At 33.0% G+C, this 22,106-nt stretch overlaps 1 protein-coding gene across 3 annotated transcripts in view; it reads left to right on the forward strand.

Annotated features, from left to right (window-relative positions):
• The window catches only part of LOC117116886 (ankyrin repeat and sterile alpha motif domain-containing protein 1B-like), a 125,795-nt gene that overhangs the window by 48,044 nt on the left and 55,645 nt on the right, over nt 1-22,106 (forward strand). For 2 of the 3 annotated variants that reach the window (XM_033261002.1, XM_033261003.1), the window contains 6 exons: nt 2,528-2,711; nt 3,112-3,642; nt 4,216-4,748; nt 10,242-10,379; nt 12,314-12,524; nt 13,729-13,922. In XM_033261002.1, the coding sequence (XP_033116893.1) occupies nt 2,528-2,711; nt 3,112-3,642; nt 4,216-4,748; nt 10,242-10,379; nt 12,314-12,524; nt 13,729-13,922 (1,791 nt within the window). The remainder of the gene's footprint in view (nt 1-2,527; nt 2,712-3,111; nt 3,643-4,215; nt 4,749-10,241; nt 10,380-12,313; nt 12,525-13,728; nt 13,923-22,106) is intronic. The other variant, XM_033261004.1, reaches the window with a different exon arrangement.

Genomic DNA, 22,106 nt, shown 5'->3' on the forward strand with positions numbered 1-22,106 from the left:
TGGGTTCCATTTTCCACCCCCTTTCCTTTACTGTATATCTCTTTCTCTTCTTTTTTTAGCATTTTGTGATCAATATGTTAGTGAATGTATATAATTAATCTTGTCTTGAATCTGCGAATGCAAGTTGTGCTTGTTGAATTATCATGTCGATTTATATGCATGTTGATCACATAAAAATTCAATTTATTTGCTCATTTCTTAAATAAGTAATAATGTCAATGAGAATACGGATGTCGTCAAACGTTGCTCATCAAGAGATTTTTATTGCAAGGTTTTAATTACTAAATTTGCTGAAATTATGCATCCGATTCTTTTCAATTTGCTTTATCACAAGGTTGTAAAAAATCCTCATAAATAAGCTTATAAAAGCCTTTTGACATACTGTATGCTGTTGATGGCATTTATAAAAGATAGTATCCCATGTTGTAATGTTATGGTTGTAACATGTTTGCAGATAGTCTTCACTCATCTTAACATCAACAAACTATTCTGTTTAAGTTTGGAATGTGTTGACTGCCAAATGGTGAATTATTGACATGGTGAATATTCAAAGTCGAAAATTCAATTTTCTCAAAATAATACATTTCTTGAAAGTGGCGGACATATAATATAAATTAGTTTCTGTCGCACTTTTTAGAAATGGGAAGTACAGTAGGAGGCGCTATATTTTGGGGGTGGGTAGAATTTTTTTCAAATCTAGTTGTTATGCTCATACCGCCAGTGGTGGAATCACAACTTTACTTAGTGACGCGAGTGGCAGTTGAAAACTAGTGACCTGAGGGAGCATGAACTACAGTATTGTCTGATGGCAGTGGTTATGATGGTATAGTATAGGGTCCAGGAGGCTATTTCTCTGGAAGCCCAGAGTTTTAAGACAGTTTATCTCTTCTAATCCAAATATAGGACAATGAAAATTCCCACTATTTGTACAAAAAATTTGGTGTTCCAGTAATGAATTAAAATTATATTAATAATAATATTACATTGTTACATTTATATACAGTAGCGCATAATTCCAGAGCTTCTATGCTCTTAACATAAACAGAAAAGACAACTGGGTCCAGCTTACAAAAGGCATGCTAACCTACCTAGGCATAGGTTGGAAGATCAGACAAACAAGACTTAGCCCAACTAGTTTTCAATTAAATAAATTATACACACTGTTTTTGGTTCGCTGTCGTAATAATTTACGTACGAAAGTGCGGAGATAAAGAAGGAGATAAAATTACCTGACCTTTTCTCGAGAGGGGGGAAACCTTGAATTTTTAAGAACTTATTAAAAGACTCCTCAGAAGTTGGGAAAGCTCATTTCCGGCCATCTAGAAATCAAAATTTTCCGTACACCCCCCCCCCCCATTCATTTTGGGGTTTTATTGGAAACATATTAAGCTATGCTTTCCAGTGCAAACTGCACATCTGCTGAACATGAGAGGAAAAATTTGTGCAGAAAAATTAAGCAGACAAAAGTGGATTCAGCTTATTTGTGCAGGGACTTCTTAATGCTTGCTTAATACTTATCCTGTTTTAAGAATTTAATTAAGTTTCAATCAAAATAATGAATCTTAATGTTTTCTGAATTACGTTTAATTTGTTTACATTCCTTTGTATTAAATCCAAACATATGTAAGCATTTGTCAATTTGTTGTAATTTTGGTCTGCATTGTTTTCAATTTACTAATTCAGTATTTTTCGAAAAAATTATTATAATTGGTAGATGAATTATAATTAAATGATGATACTGCAAAAATTAAACTAATTTGATTTATTTTAACAAAATTAAACTCATATTTACAGAAAATATGTATTTTAAGTTTTAATTAATATCCTGTTATGCTTTTTCCTTGCCAATAAACTGTACATTTTGAATAATAAAATACATTATAGATTTACTGTGGTGGCTCAACAATTGAGCTATCTTAACGCTAGCCCACTGCCTGTCATTGGCAGTTTAAGCAGATCATTGTGAAAAGTTTTTGTTGTGTGACTTTGATTCGGTTCACCAAGCTTACAGTTAGGCTATCAAACTTGAGGTGGTCTAAAAGTGGATAGATTTAAAGTTCTTGACATGCTTTTGCTTGTGTCTAGGAAAAGGCAAACTGTATTGCTCTCTGTTTCGAATGGGTACTCGAATGGTTTGAGATTTTAATGTGTTTAGTCAATGCTGAATGTTGATGCATTAGTCAAATCAGCACTATAAATGAAGCAGTTATCTCCGACCATGAACATTTTCTTTATAAATCCTCTAGCACCACAGTTTGTACAATATAGGGGGAAAAAATTTATTTTTATTTTTGTTGGAGTACAATGCTTCTGACCACCAATTGTGTGATCTCGCGCTTTTTTACAGACATGGCTAGCAAAAGGTGCAGGGTGCACATTCTGTATGCTTGTCAGTGTTTCTAGTAATCAGTGTAATAATGGAAAGTTCTCCGAGACCACTAGATGCAAATATTATGTCTTTATAGTTAATTTTGTTAAAGATTTCAATTGTGCAGTATATCTGATGATTGATGATTTGACCTTTCAGCTTAGCAGCGGAACCCCTCTACACGAAGCTGCCGTGTTTGGCAAGGCTGACGTTGTCCGTGTTCTCCTTGAATATGATGGCAAATTAGATGCAAACATCCAGGATGCCTCAGGGGAGACAGCCCTCGAAAAAATTGAAGAACATCCTTCAAAGAAGTCGGTCATCATCAGCGCATTGATAAAAGGTAAATCTCTTTGTACATTTCTTGATTAGTATGGTTTTGGTAGACATAGGAATGATAATGAGGAGTGCCACTAGAAAATGCAAGTGGATTAGGAATTCAATCCTCTATCATAGGGAGCTGAAGCTTGGTGATGCAGCTGGTAAGGAGACAGGTTTTGGAGCTCAGGTTCTCTGGTTAGAAAATATCACCTTTCTTGGTCTTGGATTGTGTACTTGGGTAAAATATTCTTTAATCACCTCATCATTTGAATGGAATTTAATAAGATGGCTCATTGAGAATCACAAATAATGTCATTATAGCTTTTCTGGTGTATTGGTCTTTGAATCAATGCCTATGTTTTGTCTAAGGATGGAATATACTTGGATTCTAAACATACTTGTCTTTTTAAATATTTTCCCAGCATATATTAGGAAGGAACCATTACCAGCATCAGAGCCGGACCGGCCACCATCTGTCAACTTAGAGAATGCCGATCTCCCCAGTGATGGCATACGATCACGGCACTCATCAGGCTCTCCAGGTGCCAACACTGCATATTCCACTTACCAGAATGTCTGCTTCTTACATCCAAGTCCCAGTTCTCCTCCAGCTTCCTGCTCTCCTCCGTCAGTTACAGTATCACCGGAGCAGTCGGAACCTAGCCAGGAAGATCCTAAAATATCGGAAGACACTGTACCAGATTTTATACCATTAAAACCAACATCTAATCCTTTAAAACCACTGCGGCATCATGGGTCAGAACCAGATCTTTACGAGAACGTTGCTCTTCTTCGTAAAAAATTACCACCCAAAAAGCCTGTGCGCTCTTCTTTTGGAATCTTTCCATCAGAGGATAATCAAGGCAAAAGTGTCATTCGTACAGTAGGTCAGGTGGACCAATCATTACTTCGCAGTATCTATGCAAAAATTGAAAACAGCGAAAAACAAAAAGGTTAGCCATTATCTTGGAATTGGTTGGCACTTTGTCAATTATCATTATTGTTGTAATTAATGAACAATAAATGATGTATTTTGATAATCAATAATCCACTAGTATATTTCAAAGTAACACAAGCATGACTAAAGCACTAAATTTATTTTTTTTATATTACTATGAAGTATTCTGTGACAAATATATCTGTGATTTGACCATATATATAATATGTTAGATATATAGGACATAATCATGCCCATATCTACACCATTTATACCACACTATTTTCAAAGTATCCATAGCGCCATGGGTATGGAGTATAGGGAGGTATGGAGTATAGGTGTAAATTGAATATACAAGTTCCTTCTCCAACATAGCATCCTAGCTTCATTTTCTTGAGCTACCCCTCAGTATGGGCAGGGCTTCATCAAAAGCATCAAAGTAACCAAATGTATCCAAAATTTAGAAATTAAAAAAAAAATAAAAACCAGATTTGCAATACTTAAAGACTTAACACCAAGTAGTTTACTTCACTCCTATGTTTAAAATCATTAAATACATAAATTAATATTTAAAACTATATTTATTCAGTACTTTCAGACACTAGTGAGTCACCGCAGTCCGTTGTACCTGACTGTACACATTGTGACCTTGAGGATTCTGGAGATTATGCACAACTCAGGACCGATGCAAAAATTCCCACAAACAGTGACACAATAGAGAGGACTCAATGTAAAAATGACACACATGTACAACAACAAAGTCATCAACAACAAATAAATAATCAACCATTTAGTAATCAGCAAACAAATTTAACAGGAAAAAATTACCAATGTGCAGAACAAGAACATATAGATAACAGAATTACTCAAGGGCAACAAATAGATCAAAGTCCACAACATCAGAGAATTTTAAATGATGAAGAATATCAACAAAATAATCACTATCAAAACAAACATCATCATCACCAACAAGAGAAGCAACATCAACATCACCAGTCCAAAGAAAAAGGAAATGTTCCTGAAAAGCAGAGAGAACAGTGTAAAAAGCCTCAGAGACAGAAAACGGCGGATGCAAAGATACCAGTTGCGGCACCCAGGGGGTCGATACGCAAGCCCGAACGAGTGAGTGCTGCACTAATGAAAGTTTATGTGAATGATTAACCTTAGATAGGAGTCAAAATTAATTAATTTAATGATTAATTAATTAAATGATTAATTAATTTAAGCATTTTTTTAGTATTTGGTTCAGCGAATTATGGGAATATGATTTTCTTACTTTATTTGATGGATATATGATTTATTGGGTTATTATGAAGGGCTTTTTGCTAAAAAGAATTGACTGTAATTTTTGAAGACCAGTGTCCCATAAGCTATTAAATTGCATTCCATCTAAAGATTATTTCAATTTATTAGTAAATCGACTAAAATATATTTCATATACAAAATATATATAATACAATTTTATTTGAAACATATTTTACTCCCGACTCTATTGGACACAATAATTTAATGATTAAAATTTCTTTAAAATTCAATCAAAAAAGGTAATTTTAATATTTAAAATGAGGTTGTAGGTACAACTTGATGATGAATAATGAAATTAAAATATTTAAATCTATTTCTAGGTACCAATCTGGATTTTTACTATGTATATATAAAACAATAAAATGAGGGACAGCATTTCAAAGCTGGGCATATCTAACAGATATTGTTGTTAGACTCGGCATACAATATGATTTTGTTTCGAACTTATTTGATCAAACAATTCATATGCTTTTCCATATGTGTTGGGTTAACCAGGATTTCTTACTTGGGGAGGACAGGTGGGTGGTACCATGGTGGTACATACCTACGCAAGCCAAGGGTGCCCTGGCCCCCATGATCATGATGGAATTCAGGGAAGGGGCTCCAATAACTTTGAAAGAAAGAAGTCAACTGGAACTGAAACATTCTAGCCTATAAGTGATGCATTTTTATGGTATTTAATGCAACAACGGGGTGATTTTTTTTGTACCAAAGGGGTCCGCTTGAAAACAGTGGGTTTATCTTGTTACGGGCTTGTAGCTCATAGAAGTTTGATCAAATATTACCTGCTGAGGCTAGCAGACAAACATGATGGTGTATGACCAGTTCAATACTAATATATGACATAACGTTTTATTTCTACAAGCATCAGCACTATTATAACTTATTCATGTGATGGTAAGGCATTATTAATGAGAACTTGTGGAAACATGTCCCAGTTAGTTTAAAAGTTATAGTGATATTTATTGTGTCATATATACTAATATAACCATCCTTTCAATTTAGAGGATTATGTCATTGAACAGTATTTGTCATTTTTTATTAGTAGGCATTTTAAAAAACAAATTATGCACACTCTGCTTCAGAGTGAAAGTTCAAATAGGCAAATCAGGGTATTTTTTTTAAAGTTCTCAGTGGAATCTGGTTTAAACAACCTTTTGTAGGCCACCATGACGTCAGTGTTAGCACAACATAGGTTTAATCTATCCATGTACGGACCTGTTAATTAGACTAGCAGCGATAGTTTCCTGTCTACAGGCCACAGTAGCTGTTTCTAAATGAAATACAGTACTAAATTGAGAATAGATACCTACCTTCACTTTAGGATTTGACTTCAAAACTGTCTTGAAAACAAATGATTAATTGAGCTACTGGGCCAGTAGCTTATCTAAACACTAAATTTTGATAATATTCATTAATATTAAATCATAATTTTAAAATAATTAATAAATTATAGTTTTCTTGTCTTAATGAGAAAGAAATGTTGTTTATTAGTGTGTTCAACTGCCATGTACCGATAATAATGTATTTTTATCTATAATGTCAACCAGCATGTGCCTAACTATTGAAATTAAATCAATTTGTTCCTCGTGATGGCCAAATATTGGCTGTCCAAAATTGGTTGCCCAAAATAGTTTCCAAATAATTTGTAAATTTCCAAAAAATTATAAATTAATGATAAATGTGGTCGCTTATACACAAGTAATCAGTGCTATCTCCAGTCATTTTAGTTGATAACACAAACAAAAAGATGCAAGTAAGTATAAAAATGTCATTCCAACAATGAAACAAATAAAACAAATTTAATTACTAGTTTTTGTAACCCAATGAACAGTTTTAATTGAATCTTAATGTCATTTTGCATGTAAGTAGCTAAAAAAATAGCCACTAAGAAATTTTAATATAAGCAACAATTCCATTCCAAGATGTAATTTCTTTGTGTTTTAGTCTTAAAGATTCAGCATCCATACACAAAAGAAAAACATTTGTGCAATTCCAGAATTTTTTACGTTAATCATGTTTAGATTTTACATTAGAATTTCATCCAAAAAAGTGCTGCAGTTAGTATGAAACCATGGCATTCATTATTAAATTTCGGTTACACCATGGTGGAGGTATACCTCTAATGACCACCATGGTGGCATAGAGGTATACAGTACTACCATGGTGTCACAAAGGTATATCACCATGGTATCCACATCTGTGACACCATCATGGTATATTTCTGTGACACTATGTGTTATACCTCAGTGACACCATGGTGTTATACTACTATGATACTAGGGTAGTATACCTCTGTGAAACAGTACACTGCTTTGACACCATGGTGGTACACATCTATGATACCATGGTGGTATGCCTGTGTGACACCATGGTGATATACCTCTGTGACACCATCGGGTATACCTCTGTAACTCCATTGCGGTATACTTCTATGACTCCATGGTGGTATACCTTTGTGACACCATTGTGGTATAGTATCTGTGACACCATGGTGGTATACCTTTTCTGTTTAGTGTGACAGATTAGATTTGATATATGCCCAGCTTCAGAGGATTTTGAATGTAAAAAAATACATTTTGCAAAAATATTATCATATTCATGAAACATGTTAAATAGTTATAATTCCAATGTAAAACGAGGTTTATCTTCCAGTTCAATTAGTATTAGAAATCAAGTAATATTTTATAAAATTCCAACTCAACCTTATCAAAGAACTGATTTATAAAAAGTAAAATCCTCTTATATGTTTTTATACTGATTAGGTTAGTAGAATTTGATATTGATTGTATTAGTAAACTAGGCCCACAGGTACTAAGCTGTTTGTTTTTATGGTGTTGAAGTATGTTTGGCTACCATAGCTTACAATGCATATTAAGCTGTTTAGATTTGTAAATATTACTAAATGTAGTCAACAGCACTGCTACATATTAATTACTATTGCTAATTAATTAGGCTTTATTTTGCTAATTAGAAATTAACATTTGTGCTGTTTGCATTAGTTAATTATTTATTTAGAGCTATTTATTATTACTATTGTGGCATAAAGTAAATTTATTTTACCATTATGCCCTGCTGAGTCCTAACAATAGAGGGAGCTATTTAACCACTCCTTTTGGAACTTATTATATTCAGTGGCGTATCTAGGGGAGGGCGTGGCAGGGCCGCACACTTTCCCAAAAATTACTTCCTCCCCCATTTCCCCCCCCAAAAAAAAATCACGGTCAAGTAGTTAAAAATGACCTAAAATCACCATATTTTGCGAATTAGCGCCCCTCAACTGATCATCGAGGCCCCCACTTTACCTTCGCACCGAAACATTCTAACGTTCATTACTTCTTTGTTATACATTGTACAACCACAGTCTTAATGGCTGGTAGTTCGGGGAAGATACACCTAGACAATAACGTACAAATAACGTATGTTTGTTGTGTTATCTTGCCGTCAGTACATTCAGTTGCAGGAGTGGGGGCCCCTTCTGAACATATACCAACCCAGTTTTACATTTAACATTTTATTAATTTTACAAGATGAAATCTATACATTGTTCATCATAAAACAAATGCTTGGAATTCTTATACATTAGTATAAATTTACCCCTAGATCACTAGTGACAATAATGTAATGTTAAAGCTTGCAGACAAAGCTTTAACCACTTGATATAAAAATCACATTATTAAATTTCAACATATTTCAGTATTTAAACCTACAATGTTAAGTTATATCTTAAAATATAGTGCTTAGAAAACATCTTAAAATTTATAGTTGTGTGTTGCATAATGTTAGTTATACCAGCTTCTAATGTCCATACCAATATAATTGAAACAAATTTATGTTGTTAAATGTCACACCATCCATATCATCTACTAATACATTTCTATTCTATAAAAATGCATGTATGTGCAGTAATATCAATATCTTGTGTAATATTTATATGTAACTAAAAGAAAGTATAATTTTTGTAATAGTTGTTTTATACTTGTACATATATTTACTATATATTAATAATTACATAGATATGTACTGTATACTGTATATACTTGTAACACTTATATACATATTTGAACAATACATACATCAGTATAATACACAATGTATAGTATAATTATAGTGCATACATATGATTGTAGTCACCCACACAGTACACATCCCAGCATACATTTAGAGCTATGGTACTCAATAAACATATACCTACAAAATTTACATACTGTAAGTACATATACACATAGTTATACATAGATTAAATGTACATGAATATAACCATACCCATACACTCTGACACATCCCAAAGCACAATTACCAAGTAACAACATATACTCATTAATATATTGCTGTTGTAAATTATTTTATTTTGGTTATTTTATGGTATTAATACATTTGTAAATATTAGTTTTGTATGTTTGATATTTATATGTTTATTTAATTCTGTGGGTCTTTATTGTTATACTTATTATTGCATGCCTATTTGATTTCAGTTCAATTTTAATTTAATTTAAAATTAATAATAATCATTTTTATAATTGATATTTACTTTGGCATGTAGTAGGTGGCAGTACTATTTTTCTATAGCAAAGTAGAATAGAAGATTTGCATTAATATGGAAAATATATACACATTTACTAGTTTCTTTATGTTTTATGTTTGTTTTTTAGTAAATAACTATTTTATGATTAACTAGGCAATAGTTACCAGCGCTCATATTTCTTGCTGCTGAAAAAAATTGCTAAATTCTGTTAACTGTATAAAAAATGTTATTTTGCTCTTTTACCTGAAATTTTTCACATAAATGCTTAAAAATTATGCAAAACTAATTAATTTGGTTTCTACTGCACAAAGCTTTAATATTCAAATTTGATGGCTATTGGGAATAATAGGGCACGCTGGTGTTTGGTATTAGGATAACATTTGTTAATTATTTCTTTATTGTGAATTTATTGAACTTTACATGCATGGTACACTATAATATTTGAGCAAGTTAAGACATCAGACTTATTGATCAACCTAATTAACGAGAATTAAATAACATCATGTTACAAAAATTATGAAATATAGAAAATCATTATAATTCCTACTTAGCCTGCTGGTGATGCAGTAAACCAGTGATTGGCCTGTAAGTTTTCAAAACATCCCACCATACAGGCTTTTGTTCACTTTTGCATCTATAAAAAAAAAAAAAAAAAAAAAGCTAACACCAATGGAAAGCACCTTTTCACTGCTAATAGTGATATGCATTTTAAATCATTATGCAAATTTATGCAAATAAAAAGCAAGCATCCTTATTGGCTCTCTGCAACATTGAAATCATTTCAGAAAGCTGACGAAATAGATGATGATTCTACTAATAGTAAAACTAGTCACAGCACAGATTTTGAACCTCTAACCCAACCCTCCGACGAGGTCCTCTATGAAAGCCTTTCTCAAGCACTCAGTCACCCTTCAAATGATCAGGTAAGATGGAGCTAGGCCACTGGATGATGTCATCTTATCTCTGCCAAAACTCTCGAGCTACCTCACTGAAGCACTACCTCTGGGTGATGGTCTGCTTAAATCTTTGCACTTGACCTACCTTGCCTAGAACTCCATCCTTACTGCAACATCTTTCCCTTCACCATCATGGTTCTTATTTTCAGTTTACATAGTTGCCTTTTTTATGCAGCAAAATAATCGTTTTAAATTGTTAAAGGGAACAGCGACGGAAATGCATACTGCAGAGGGGTAAAACAACAGTAGTTATGTGCATTCTTGGGAGTGGTCGGGCTCTCAAACTTCAGTGTATGTATGTTAGTTTCTTACCACCAGGAGTATAAATGGGTACCTGGTAGGGTGTGGCATTAAATATATCAGTCTGCACAAAACAAATCTGTTCCTGCACTATTAGGTATATAGTTCTGTGATACAAAATCGCTTATACACAATAAGCAACCTTTCTCCTGGGGGGGGGGGAGTATTCTTAGTCATTTTGTTATTTCAGATCTGCCAATTTCACTCCAAATCATTCACCTTCTAGCAGTTGCCAATTTATACTCCTGGGTGAAGAGAAGCAAACATAGACCACAAGTAATGTGCACAACCTATGACCACTTGATTATAGGTGAAAGGTTTATCACTGGCACATGCTTCCACATCTTATATTAAGTTGCTTGTGAAGTAATCAGCTTCCTTTGTATGTCTTCATTTCTATAAACTTTGCATCTGTTGCTATTACTGTGTGTAGATATATCTACTTGTATTTATTTGTACATTGTGAATGGATAATGAATATAAAATTAACATTTGCATGTTTAATCAACACTCGTTAATTGTTTTGTATTCCTAATGTAATTACAGCATTAATATATAATGTGTGTCAATGCTTTACTAATTCAGGTCCTCTAAAAAAAATTGCAATTTACTTCAAAATGAGAAATTAAGGGGAATATTTGTTTAATAATCTTTAAATAAATGCAAATAAAGTAAAGATAGCATAACTCAGGCATAAGCAAGAAGTAGATAAAAAAAATTAAGGGAGGGAGGGTTTATTTTCCTTTATTTCATGCTAAAAAGTAGATTCAGTTATGTTAGTACAATTCTTAAGCATTTTCTGACACAATTTTGGGTTTATAATTCATGATGTTTTGTTTATCGCATGACGTTTCTAAGTGGTAAGTGTATAAAGATAATATTTTTGTGTTTAGAATTTTCACAGCAGATATTATTCTGCAAAGTTGATCATGTGCATTATGATCCATATTTATTTTTCATTTAAATTATATACACATAAACAATATGGTAATTATTTAAGCAATGCTTTACTATTAGATTGCTTTGAACTAAAAATAAGACTTGTATTAAACATGAAAACATTTTCTGATATTGTCTCTTTTGGCCATCTGATGGTGTGATAAGATTTTAAAACATCTTAGTCCTAAAATTGGGGGCGCTTTGGTTAGTGAATACTCAAGCCTATATAAATCACAGTTTAATTCCATATGACCACATCAAAAATTGAGCATCACTACAATACAAGTAAAAATGAGCTATATAATGGATATGTTAGCAAGAGGAAGGTAGTATTGTATATCTACACAAAGTAGCTATGTTCTTCGGTGATCCCACCTCCACAAAATCAAACCACTAATTTAAACAAATTAATGTCAGTATTTTATAACTTACCTGCCATTTTCATTCACAAGCTCTGGTAATAAAGAACTGTCAAAAATGCCAAACTGAATCAGTGGTTGCTCTAGAATAAGTTTTGAGTTTTTGCTTCATGTTACTATTACCCCTAAATATTAAGGTTTGGCTTTCTCTTATCTTAAAATTATGATAAACTTTGCAATCAAAATTTATAACTATTTACACTTCACTCTTTCCTTGAAAATAGTATAATGTGGCTGTTTCAGGTACAAGCTGAGCAGACAGCAGATTTTCAGCAGACGACGCATCTTCCTGGTCACCGATCAAGGTTATCAACAGCCTCATGCTCATCTACGTCCTCAGTCTCCGAGTATGAGCTTCTGTGCGAAGCCTCCACTGGTAGTACATTTAGACCGACATCGGAGCAGATTGAAACTGAAGTGACAGGCTTTGAGAAACTCTGCCTTCGAAGACAAGGTATGCATTTATGTAATTAAAGATTTCTTCCTCTTATATGTTGCCACCTTCAACATGCAGAAGATTCTACAGCTTAATGTGTGTGTGTGTGTGCGCGTGTGTGTATGTTTGTGGCTGTGGGAAGGCTGCATGATGTCTACCCCATAATTATGTTTCCTCTTTTCTTTTCTCCACTTGTGCATTCTAGTTTTCTTCTTTTTTTTAAGTAATGTTTTATTAAATTATTAAAAAAGCCTAATAAGGTTGTGACAGGAATGGTCAGATTCTGTTCTTCAAACCCATAGATAAAGTTGATAAAGTTATTTGGAACACAATAAAAAATTCTATATGTACATTTAACACCACATTTTCAATCAAAGGAACCAACAGTAAAGTAGACATTTTTGAAACCTATAGAAAGTAAGAGGAAGTGGCAGATTTTATTTCATACTTGACCTAATACGACTCAAACTCATAAATATCTGAGGTTACCATACCCTGGTCGTGTATTTTGCTTTGGCTTTTTGTTGTTAATAAAATGTTTGGTCTATGTTAAATTTGTGATTAAGTAATTCATTTAAAGACATATTTTTAAAACAAGTTTTATAGGATGCGTGCAGAAAGAATATTGATATGCGGAAAAGTCAAATTAACCCCCCTCCCCACCCCCATTTTTTTTTTTTTTTTAAGATGTGACGCTAAACAATGCAATGCATCATTTCGAGTTCTTGCTTATTAGGTGTTGCTTTACTTTATTTCAAAAGGGAAAAAAGTCGCTGCTTTTTACCATACCACGATAACTAAAAATTTGGCAAGTCCAATTAGTTTCAAATTTGGCAAAATGCAATGAATGAATTTGGTGACTTAATTATCGCAATTCCCAAATTTGTGTTTAGTTTTTGCGTACAAAGGAACGTACACACCCGCAGGGTTCTGGTTTTCAGTTCAATATTCATTAAAGTAATCCAAATTGTATCAGTTTCTTTTGTGACATTTTCTTTAGTAATGTAACGTATTAGTAATAAATCATTATTTCAAAAATGTAGCCCAATATTTAAATGTCAGCCTTGTCACTGGCTTATTATATATTTGTGTAAAGTTGAAATGACATGAGTTTTTGATCAATGATTGTCGAGGGACCAATATGATTAGCATGGTACAAATTAAAGAAAATTAGATTATTGTACTGTAATACTATTATTGTTTCTATATTGTGTTGCTATAGAAACGTATGAGAGTTCAGGCGTTGGATCACTGTGCACCAACTCAGACAGCTTGTACATGACGATGAAGCCAGTCACATGGGAAGAAGGCATGGATGACGATGGTAGGGCGCCCTCTCCAACTACTCCAGATATTCCACCTCCTTCCCCAAACACAGCAGCCCAAGGGATTCATTCCAAGTTATTGCCAAGATCGGTGAGTAAAATATATACATATATAAAATATGAAGACATTTATTGTTTGGTTTGTTTAGTTGTCTACAGGAGGTGTTTTTTCATGACATTGTAGGAGTTATGAAGTGAGCCCTCTATAGTTTTAATATTCTAATTTACTGAGGAACGAATAAAAGTTCAACCTGCCAATAAAGATTTTATATGATGTGTTTTTGGGAAAAAACATAATGTACCAAACGGGATTCGAAGCCAAGGCCTTTTGATTAACTTTTGGTTGCACTACCATATGAGCTGAGGCCAAGCTGGTGTACTTTAATGGATTTTCCTATTTTTGTCAATAATTTAAAAATTAAAGAATTGGAATTTTATGCCTGTAAAAATCTAGAAAACCTTTAAAAGGTTAAACAAAAAAAGTATGTTCATTTAAAAAGATAATGTCAGTTACCAACATTAACTGTGGCAGCTCAGCTTTTTTCTGATATGAAGTTTTTATTTCAATATCTTGGGAAAAATCTTTAAATTGATTGCTAGCCACTTTAAGGACTTGAAACAATATATATGGATTGTGTTATTTATACATCCGTTATTATTTATTATTATTGTTTATATAATTTATATAGTGCCTTTTCTTGGCAGATACAAAGCGCTTCTCTTCCCTGGTCATTAAGTGTTGATGCTGGTAATCAGCACAGGACCAGGCAACCCCACCAGGTACCCATTTACACTCCTGGGTAAAGAGAAGCAATGCAGAAAAAGTGCCTTGCTCAAGGACACAAGCGAAATGTACAGTGAGGGATTGAAACCCTGACCTCGAGGTTGGGAAACCAAACCATTCCCGCTGCGCCAAACTGCCTCTGATAATTGACGATAGAAATTTTTCCGCATTCTAATATTTAATTGAAAGCTAATAATAATAAATTTGAATATTCAATTTAATTGTGTATGTTTATTAACTCAACAAAGAAGTATATCTCTAAAATAATTGTAATTGAATATTCAAAGTAGGTTGCTTTACTAATGTAGAATTATCAAATTAATTACCAATTAATAATTAACTTTACAAACTATGTATTGTATTTTATTTGTTAACACTCAGAGCCAAAGTAGGCTACTTTACTTTGTCGAATTATCTGTATTAATTATCAGGCAATTAAATAGATTGACAAATTAGTTAATTTGTATACATACAAACTAAGCTACTGTATGTACCTGGGTGACTATACTATACTAAATTTATCTGGCCCAAACATCTGATGTAAAAATTACCAATTTTATTAGCTAATTGATTAGATTTACAAATTAATTATCTTAGGACTGCTTATGTGTTTAATATATAATGTAGTCTTAGGAAAATAAAAATATTGGTAATTAATGAAGACGTGGAAGGCAGTTCAAATTAATTCCCTCAGGAAAATTCTAAATGGTTTAGCATGTCTTGGGAAAACTCAATGAATCGTAGGTCAGTATCTTTGAAAGGTGTTAGTTTAAGATAGTCTGCTCGTTCTTAGAGATCCGTAATAGACTGTCACGATAGTCAACAGCTGTTTGATATCTCAGAGGCCCAGTGGACAGTTACCGTCCCTCATCCAATTCTTAATTCTGGGGTCAACGTGGTTTATGCTAGGTGATCCGACCTTAAGTGCACCGTATTTAATTAACATATATCTATGCTTACCATGACATGTCGTCAGAGTACGCAGCATCTTAGATTTGTACAAGTTGTTACATGACTGATTTGCATAATTTTGTTCTGCTAGTTTTATGTGTTAAATTTTCTACAAGAAAATTAGATAAATTTTCTACATTTGAAGTTTTTGCTAAGTCATAAATGGTCCACCGAGCAGAATTTGGCACAATTAAATCACTGATTTATTGCTGATGGGACAAAAATAAATCTGGAAATATGAGGACAGTTCTATGAAATCAGTAATCTGTATTTGAATAAAAGTTGGAGAATCAAGTTAGACATAGATCACTTTATTCATCATGAGTTTAAAATGTAAGTGTCATGAAAATTATTTTCCTTGGTAGGACAAAAACATCAAGAATGAATTTAACACTCAGCTTACCAAACATAGGACAAGAACTAACATAGCTTGTAGTTTGGTAGATCATATGTGGATAATTAATTGTAGGGTGTTTAAGTATCTTGAGAGAATGTCCTATCAAAACTATGATGTACACCCATTACCCGGCCATCCCTTCAACTTATTAAAAGTAGTGATGATGCTGTAAAGATAGCTGGTTAACTTACTTTTCAAGTTGGGGCACGTTCTTTACTTGCACGCGAAGTGTTTGACATGTAAAATTGCGCCTCTCAAAATATTGTCTTTACTAATGGGTTTATTGGATGAACCCTTTCAGTTGTAGATTTCTTAGTATTTCTGCATTGGTCAGTCAGAATTTACATCATGTAGAAGTCATTTGAGATGCTCTTATCTCTAAATCTGCACCTAATGTTGTAATTTAGATTGTGGATTGGGACTATTAGTCGAAGTGAAAGTTCATTAATAATGTCTGTTACATTCAACATTCGACATTATGTGTCTCAAGGCGCTAGGCTGACATTAATGTTGTTTGTGAGTGCTTGATACGAGAGACATCATTTTATATATGTTTTGTGTCAGTGATGCTCTTTTGGAATCCACATTATAGAAATAATTTTTCAAGAAAGCCTTTAATGAACAACTTCAGAATACAGAGAATTACACTGTTGAAGGAATATAAACGAAATAAAAGTGAAGGATATGGTTGGGCCCCTTTAATCATGAAATCAAATGATATAGCCACTTTGGTATGGAAAAAAACTTCCATTGGTGGTAATAAATTTATTATCATCATCTTCTTATCGAGTCTATACACAGGTTTATATTCTATTCAGCCGTGTCCGCACACATATCCTAGCGTTGTCATTGAATTCCGCAAGGTAGCAGCAGTAGTTGCTCTCTCCAGAAGGGGACAACTAAAAATATGTTCCATTGTTTGAAGTTCTGCTCGACTCTCACATTCTACCGAGTGTGAGATGATAATGGTTTTGTTTTAGTTATTATATACAGTACATATATTTCTTGTATTTGTTAATATACATAAATGTTGTAGTTTGATAGCTGTGTTAGTTTAAATAATATCAAGAAAAATGGAGAGACAGTATTCCGATACTAGCTTTAACATCAAGTGCCAGCCTCCCTTATCCTATTAATATACTTTACAAAGTAATAGTCTAGATTTAAGCACTTGATCTGATATTCTATATCTACGACGTTGACGTGTCCTTGAAATAACCCAGTGACTTAATCACATGCTTTACCGGCGGATTTATCACATGTTTCACTTGTCGTTGGTATACAGCATCAACAACCTTCGCAGTCATTAGGAAACTACTGTCTTACTTATCGCTCGTTCTCAGCCTTAAGCCATCCGCTTATGACGTTGATACTTACGTAATGGTATCAAATGGTTGAATGCACTTGTTGTCGTGTAATTGCTCAGTGGCTGTGAGGGAACATTTTCATTTGAGGTCGGATTCTAAGTGCTTTGGTTTTGCCGTTTACTAGATTAAATTGAATAGGTTTATGATACATTTACGGTAATGGTAGACTTGTTAATTTCTTTCTCGTTTACAAATAATACTCTCCATGTTATATTTAGAAATTCGGCATAATTGGCTTTAGCTCTTATTGGTCGTAATTAATATTCATTGGAAGTGAATGCGATGAGTTTATTCGTACTCGAATTTTCTTTGAAGTTGAATTGCCGTGGGTTAAGAATCTTGTTTTCTGACTGAGTTAATTCGCTAGGTATTGGACAAATACTTTATTTTCACTGCTTATACAAATATTCTTCAAATAAATTCCTTTATTCATCATACTGTACATACTTTTAAAATACATATTGATAAATCCACAGTCTATGGAAAAGGAATTACCCAGCAGCTAATAATAAATATTCATATACATATATACATGTAGAAGGTATGTGGTAGGAACATTGTTTGCCTTCATAGATGGTGATGATAATTAAATCAATCTTAATTTAAAAAAAAAAACAACAAAAAAACAGAAGAGATTTTATTACAGTATTGTTAAAGAATTATGGTAAAATACAGAGAAAAACTCTTAATAGTATTAGAATATGCATTATCTCAATAGCAAGTCTGCTTAGGGAAGGATTTTAGCCTGATGATGCTTCTAATGCTTAATGCATGCTGATGCGAGCTCAGTACTTGTCGCTCTTTTAACCTGTGTTTCACAGCCCTTGATTTATACGCTCTGCCTGGCACATTACTTTCATGTTAATCATCCATTTATGCATAAAAGTTACATTCATATCTTATTTGTTCACATTTATCAACTCATGTACGAGACGATCCGAAGGATTCTACGTTGTCTCGAAAGATATATTGTTAGAATTTGTGATACTTTATCTGTGAAATCTTGATAGCTGGCGACCAGGTTATAGCTTCTGCCGAGATTGTAGGAATTTTGCAGGTTTACAGGCACCCTATGATAGGTATGTTGTGTTTTCTCCCAAAGGAGTGATATTTTGGCAGTGTTGTCAAAATGAATGTGTAATGTTTGATTTATAGTAGAACAGGCAAAGGTGTGATTAGTTGTATGGTAAATAGTATAAACTGTGACACATTTTTAAGGTGCTTATTTTCCAGTCCTGTAATTCTAGGTTCAATCCATGCTGAATGAAAGGCTAACAGTTGGATGAGAATAACATCATCATCAATGTTGTCATCATAATTATCATCATCATTGTTGTTATCATCACCATTATAATCGTCGTGTTCACCATTAAAACCATCCTATCATAATTACCATCATTGTCAACTATTTTTGGGGGGTAGGCACCCCTAGTTTTCTTATTCACTGTTTATATAATTATAATATTTTGATAAGATCATAGATGATGTAATGTTTTGCAAACATGTTGTTTTTCTTGAACCTTAGTTGCGTACTTGTCTGTATTTTGTACTTGTCTGCATTTTGTCCTTCATTGTTGGGCGGTAGACATAATGGTACTTCGGACAATAATTATCAGTGTATACAAACATAGCTGTTGCTACCGAGTGTCTGAGAACAATTCATTCCCCTTTTGATTAGACATCCCGCAATTGAGACCCTTTGCAACATTACTGGTTACCAAAGGTACATGAATTAACAAAGAAAGTTTTTTTAAGTGCGTGTGTAATATATTGATAAGACCAGAATTTTGGTGATTTAATGTTTACAAAGTGTGTAATTAATTCTTTTAGATCTTGCACTATGATTACTGGTATGTAAATTGTCTACAACATTTCGTATTTCATTGTTCTCGGTTGAAAGAAACAGTACTTTGGACCAAATTAATCAGTCTGAACTAACAGTGATAATATTTGTGCATAGTGTAGTGCATCAGAATCACCTTTTCATGTGATTAAACATAATATGTACAATTTTTTTTCTTCAAGGACATTTCTTTTGATATACCGTATCTTTTAAAATGAATGAATTATGGTACGGTAGTTGATATTATTTTACTTTATTTTAATTTTATTTTACACTATATTTGAGGTTTGCCATTCCAAAACCAGTATCAGTGACCAGAAAATAAAAATTGGCTTTTTAATATTTTATTCTTATTCTCCACATTCTAAGCTTTAAAATGATGCGTCATTTACTGGAATCGACTTTCTATTGCCAAAGTTATACAAGTAAAAGTATTACAGTTTCCCTGTACTAAAGTATAAAGTGCAAAAAAGTATAAAGTATACTGCCACTTTCTTATGCTAAGGCCAAAAAAAAAATTTTGTGTTGGCCACACCCGACCGACCCACATTTTACAAAATTTAGGGTCGGCATTTTAGCTTTTTTTTTTTTCTTGACTACAACGAACAATATTTTTTTAATGAGCAAATAAGACTGAAATAGCCTTCATCAGGCTAGGGAGCCAAGGCAAATCCTATTTTACTTGATGAAACACAAATTTTTTTTTTCTTGGCTTATTTACTCAGTTTAACATATAGCGACAGTACTCTGGGTTTTTGAATGGCATGCCTCATTTATAAGGGGCAGCCCTTCCAGCTTAGCTGAGGGGTCCTCGTAAATAAACAAAATCTAAGTTATAATAAGATACTTCATAAACCAAGTCTTATTATGGAGATGTATTTTAGTAGTCAAAAAAAACCCCGACTATCACAGGATTTGAACCCAAGACCTTGGTATTGGAAGGCAAGCACCTTAAGCCTGATTTCCATAAACATCGCTACACGCTATCGCCAACTCCTTTGGTGACGCTGATTGCTCAGTTGAAACATTGAGCGTACCCGATTGTGTCAGGGACAGCTACGCAGTGCAACGATTGCTGTAAGAACTGTAGCGACAGTGTAGCGATTGTATGGAAACCAAGCTAAATAAGTCCCCAGTATTATATCTTGATATATTTCTCTTACTCTCTCTTCTACCACCCTAGAATGGATTGACCATGCAAATGACAATAACAAAAACCTCATCAAATAGAAAGGTGGCATTGCCATTACAACCATAATAAAAAATTGCTTTTATTTCCTAGTACCGGTAGCAATCTGAACATGCGTTTGACAATGACACACATTTTTGGCTGATTGATAAACCAGAGGCTAAAAAACACTGCGGCACAGATGAAGCTTCCTTTGAACAGCTTCATTTATACATTTTAAATCCTTGTTTATAGTTTGGCGTTTTTTACGACGTGGTTGTTTACAATTTGATTTATAATAATTGATATCACATGCTCCCAACCGAGTAGTGAATTCACCAGCAATTTACTTCATGTTATTACTGCGAATTTGATAAAAGAAGTGGTTTTATTAGATTCATTGTTGGGAGTTGCATTATATAATACAGGTATGACTCTGAGGTACAACTGAAAATTTAAATTGTAAGTAATTTTTAATCTTTATTACTTAGTAGGTTTCCTTGGTATTCATTTATTGTTTTTTTTTTTTTTTTTTTTTTTTTAAATTATGTTTTGTATTTAGAGTTCTGGGCTTCATCAAATGAGCTGGCTGTTTCATATATCCTCTTAAAAATAATCATATAAGAGTTAATATATTAAGAAATATAGTAAATGATTTTAAAATGAAAAATAAATTGTGTTCTTTTTTTTTTTTATATAAATATATTTACATCCAAAATCCTCCTATAGGTATCACTAGGCCAGGTTTGCCCTTACACTATCTGTTGACATGTGTGCACTCTACAACAGCAAGTGTATAATGCTTGCTTGGCCCCCAGCCTAAGGCTTCTCTGTGCTAGGACACATTTGATTCAACTTAACATGTGTGTTATGTTTTCACAACAAAATTCTTGAAGATGTACGCCTAGATTTTATTTTTTCTGGCCATAGACGGTGCTCTTAGGTGAAAAATTGTCATGAAACATAAGTATCAGAAAACACTTATGGCCAAATTCATTAAACAATCTCTCTATTATAGTTTTAGGATTATAGTACAATTTATACAGAAGTCTTAAATATTGTACTTTTTTTTTGTATCCATCAATAAAGAGTGCTCATATATTAGGTGTTGGATTTATTTGATAGCTTTCCACAAAGCAGGAGTATGAGAAAATACTCAAGCCAAATTTATGAAACGATCTTTCTAATAGTTTTAGGATTACTACACAATTTATATTGAATCCTTAAAGATTGTAGATTCTTTCTCTCTACATCTGTAGAGAGTGCTCTTAGATACTAGATTTAGTAGTTTTCCGTGAAGCATGAATAAAAGGAGATATTCTAAACAAATTTATAAAATAACCTCTCTAATAGTCTTAAAATTACTACATAATCTGTTCAATTAATCTTGAAAGATTAAATTTTTTGGTCCATCAATAGAGGGCGCTCTTATATTAGGTGATGGATAGTTTTCCATTAAGCGTAAATAAAATAAGTACGAAAAATGAAACAATCTCTAATAATTTTAGGAATTACACACATTGCACAATATCACCATAATATTTATAGATACATTTAATTTAGATACTAAAAAATATCACTTTCTGTGTGTTTTTTTTTTGTTCGCTAGACAAGAACTTGAGTGATCATTCCAGTAGATCTATTAATCATTCGTATGCCTCAAAATGAAAGTTATATCTTGTCAAAGTGATTTAGTTGTAAGTGGACCTTGAAATTGAATGTATTTAAGTGAATATAAACGATTAATATAGTCTATAACGTTATA

This window comes from Anneissia japonica, unplaced genomic scaffold (assembly GCF_011630105.1).
Source record: "Anneissia japonica isolate Jap-2015-1 unplaced genomic scaffold, ASM1163010v1 scaffold1302_len1884557_cov193, whole genome shotgun sequence".
Classification (NCBI taxonomy): domain Eukaryota; kingdom Metazoa; phylum Echinodermata; class Crinoidea; order Comatulida; family Comatulidae; genus Anneissia; species Anneissia japonica.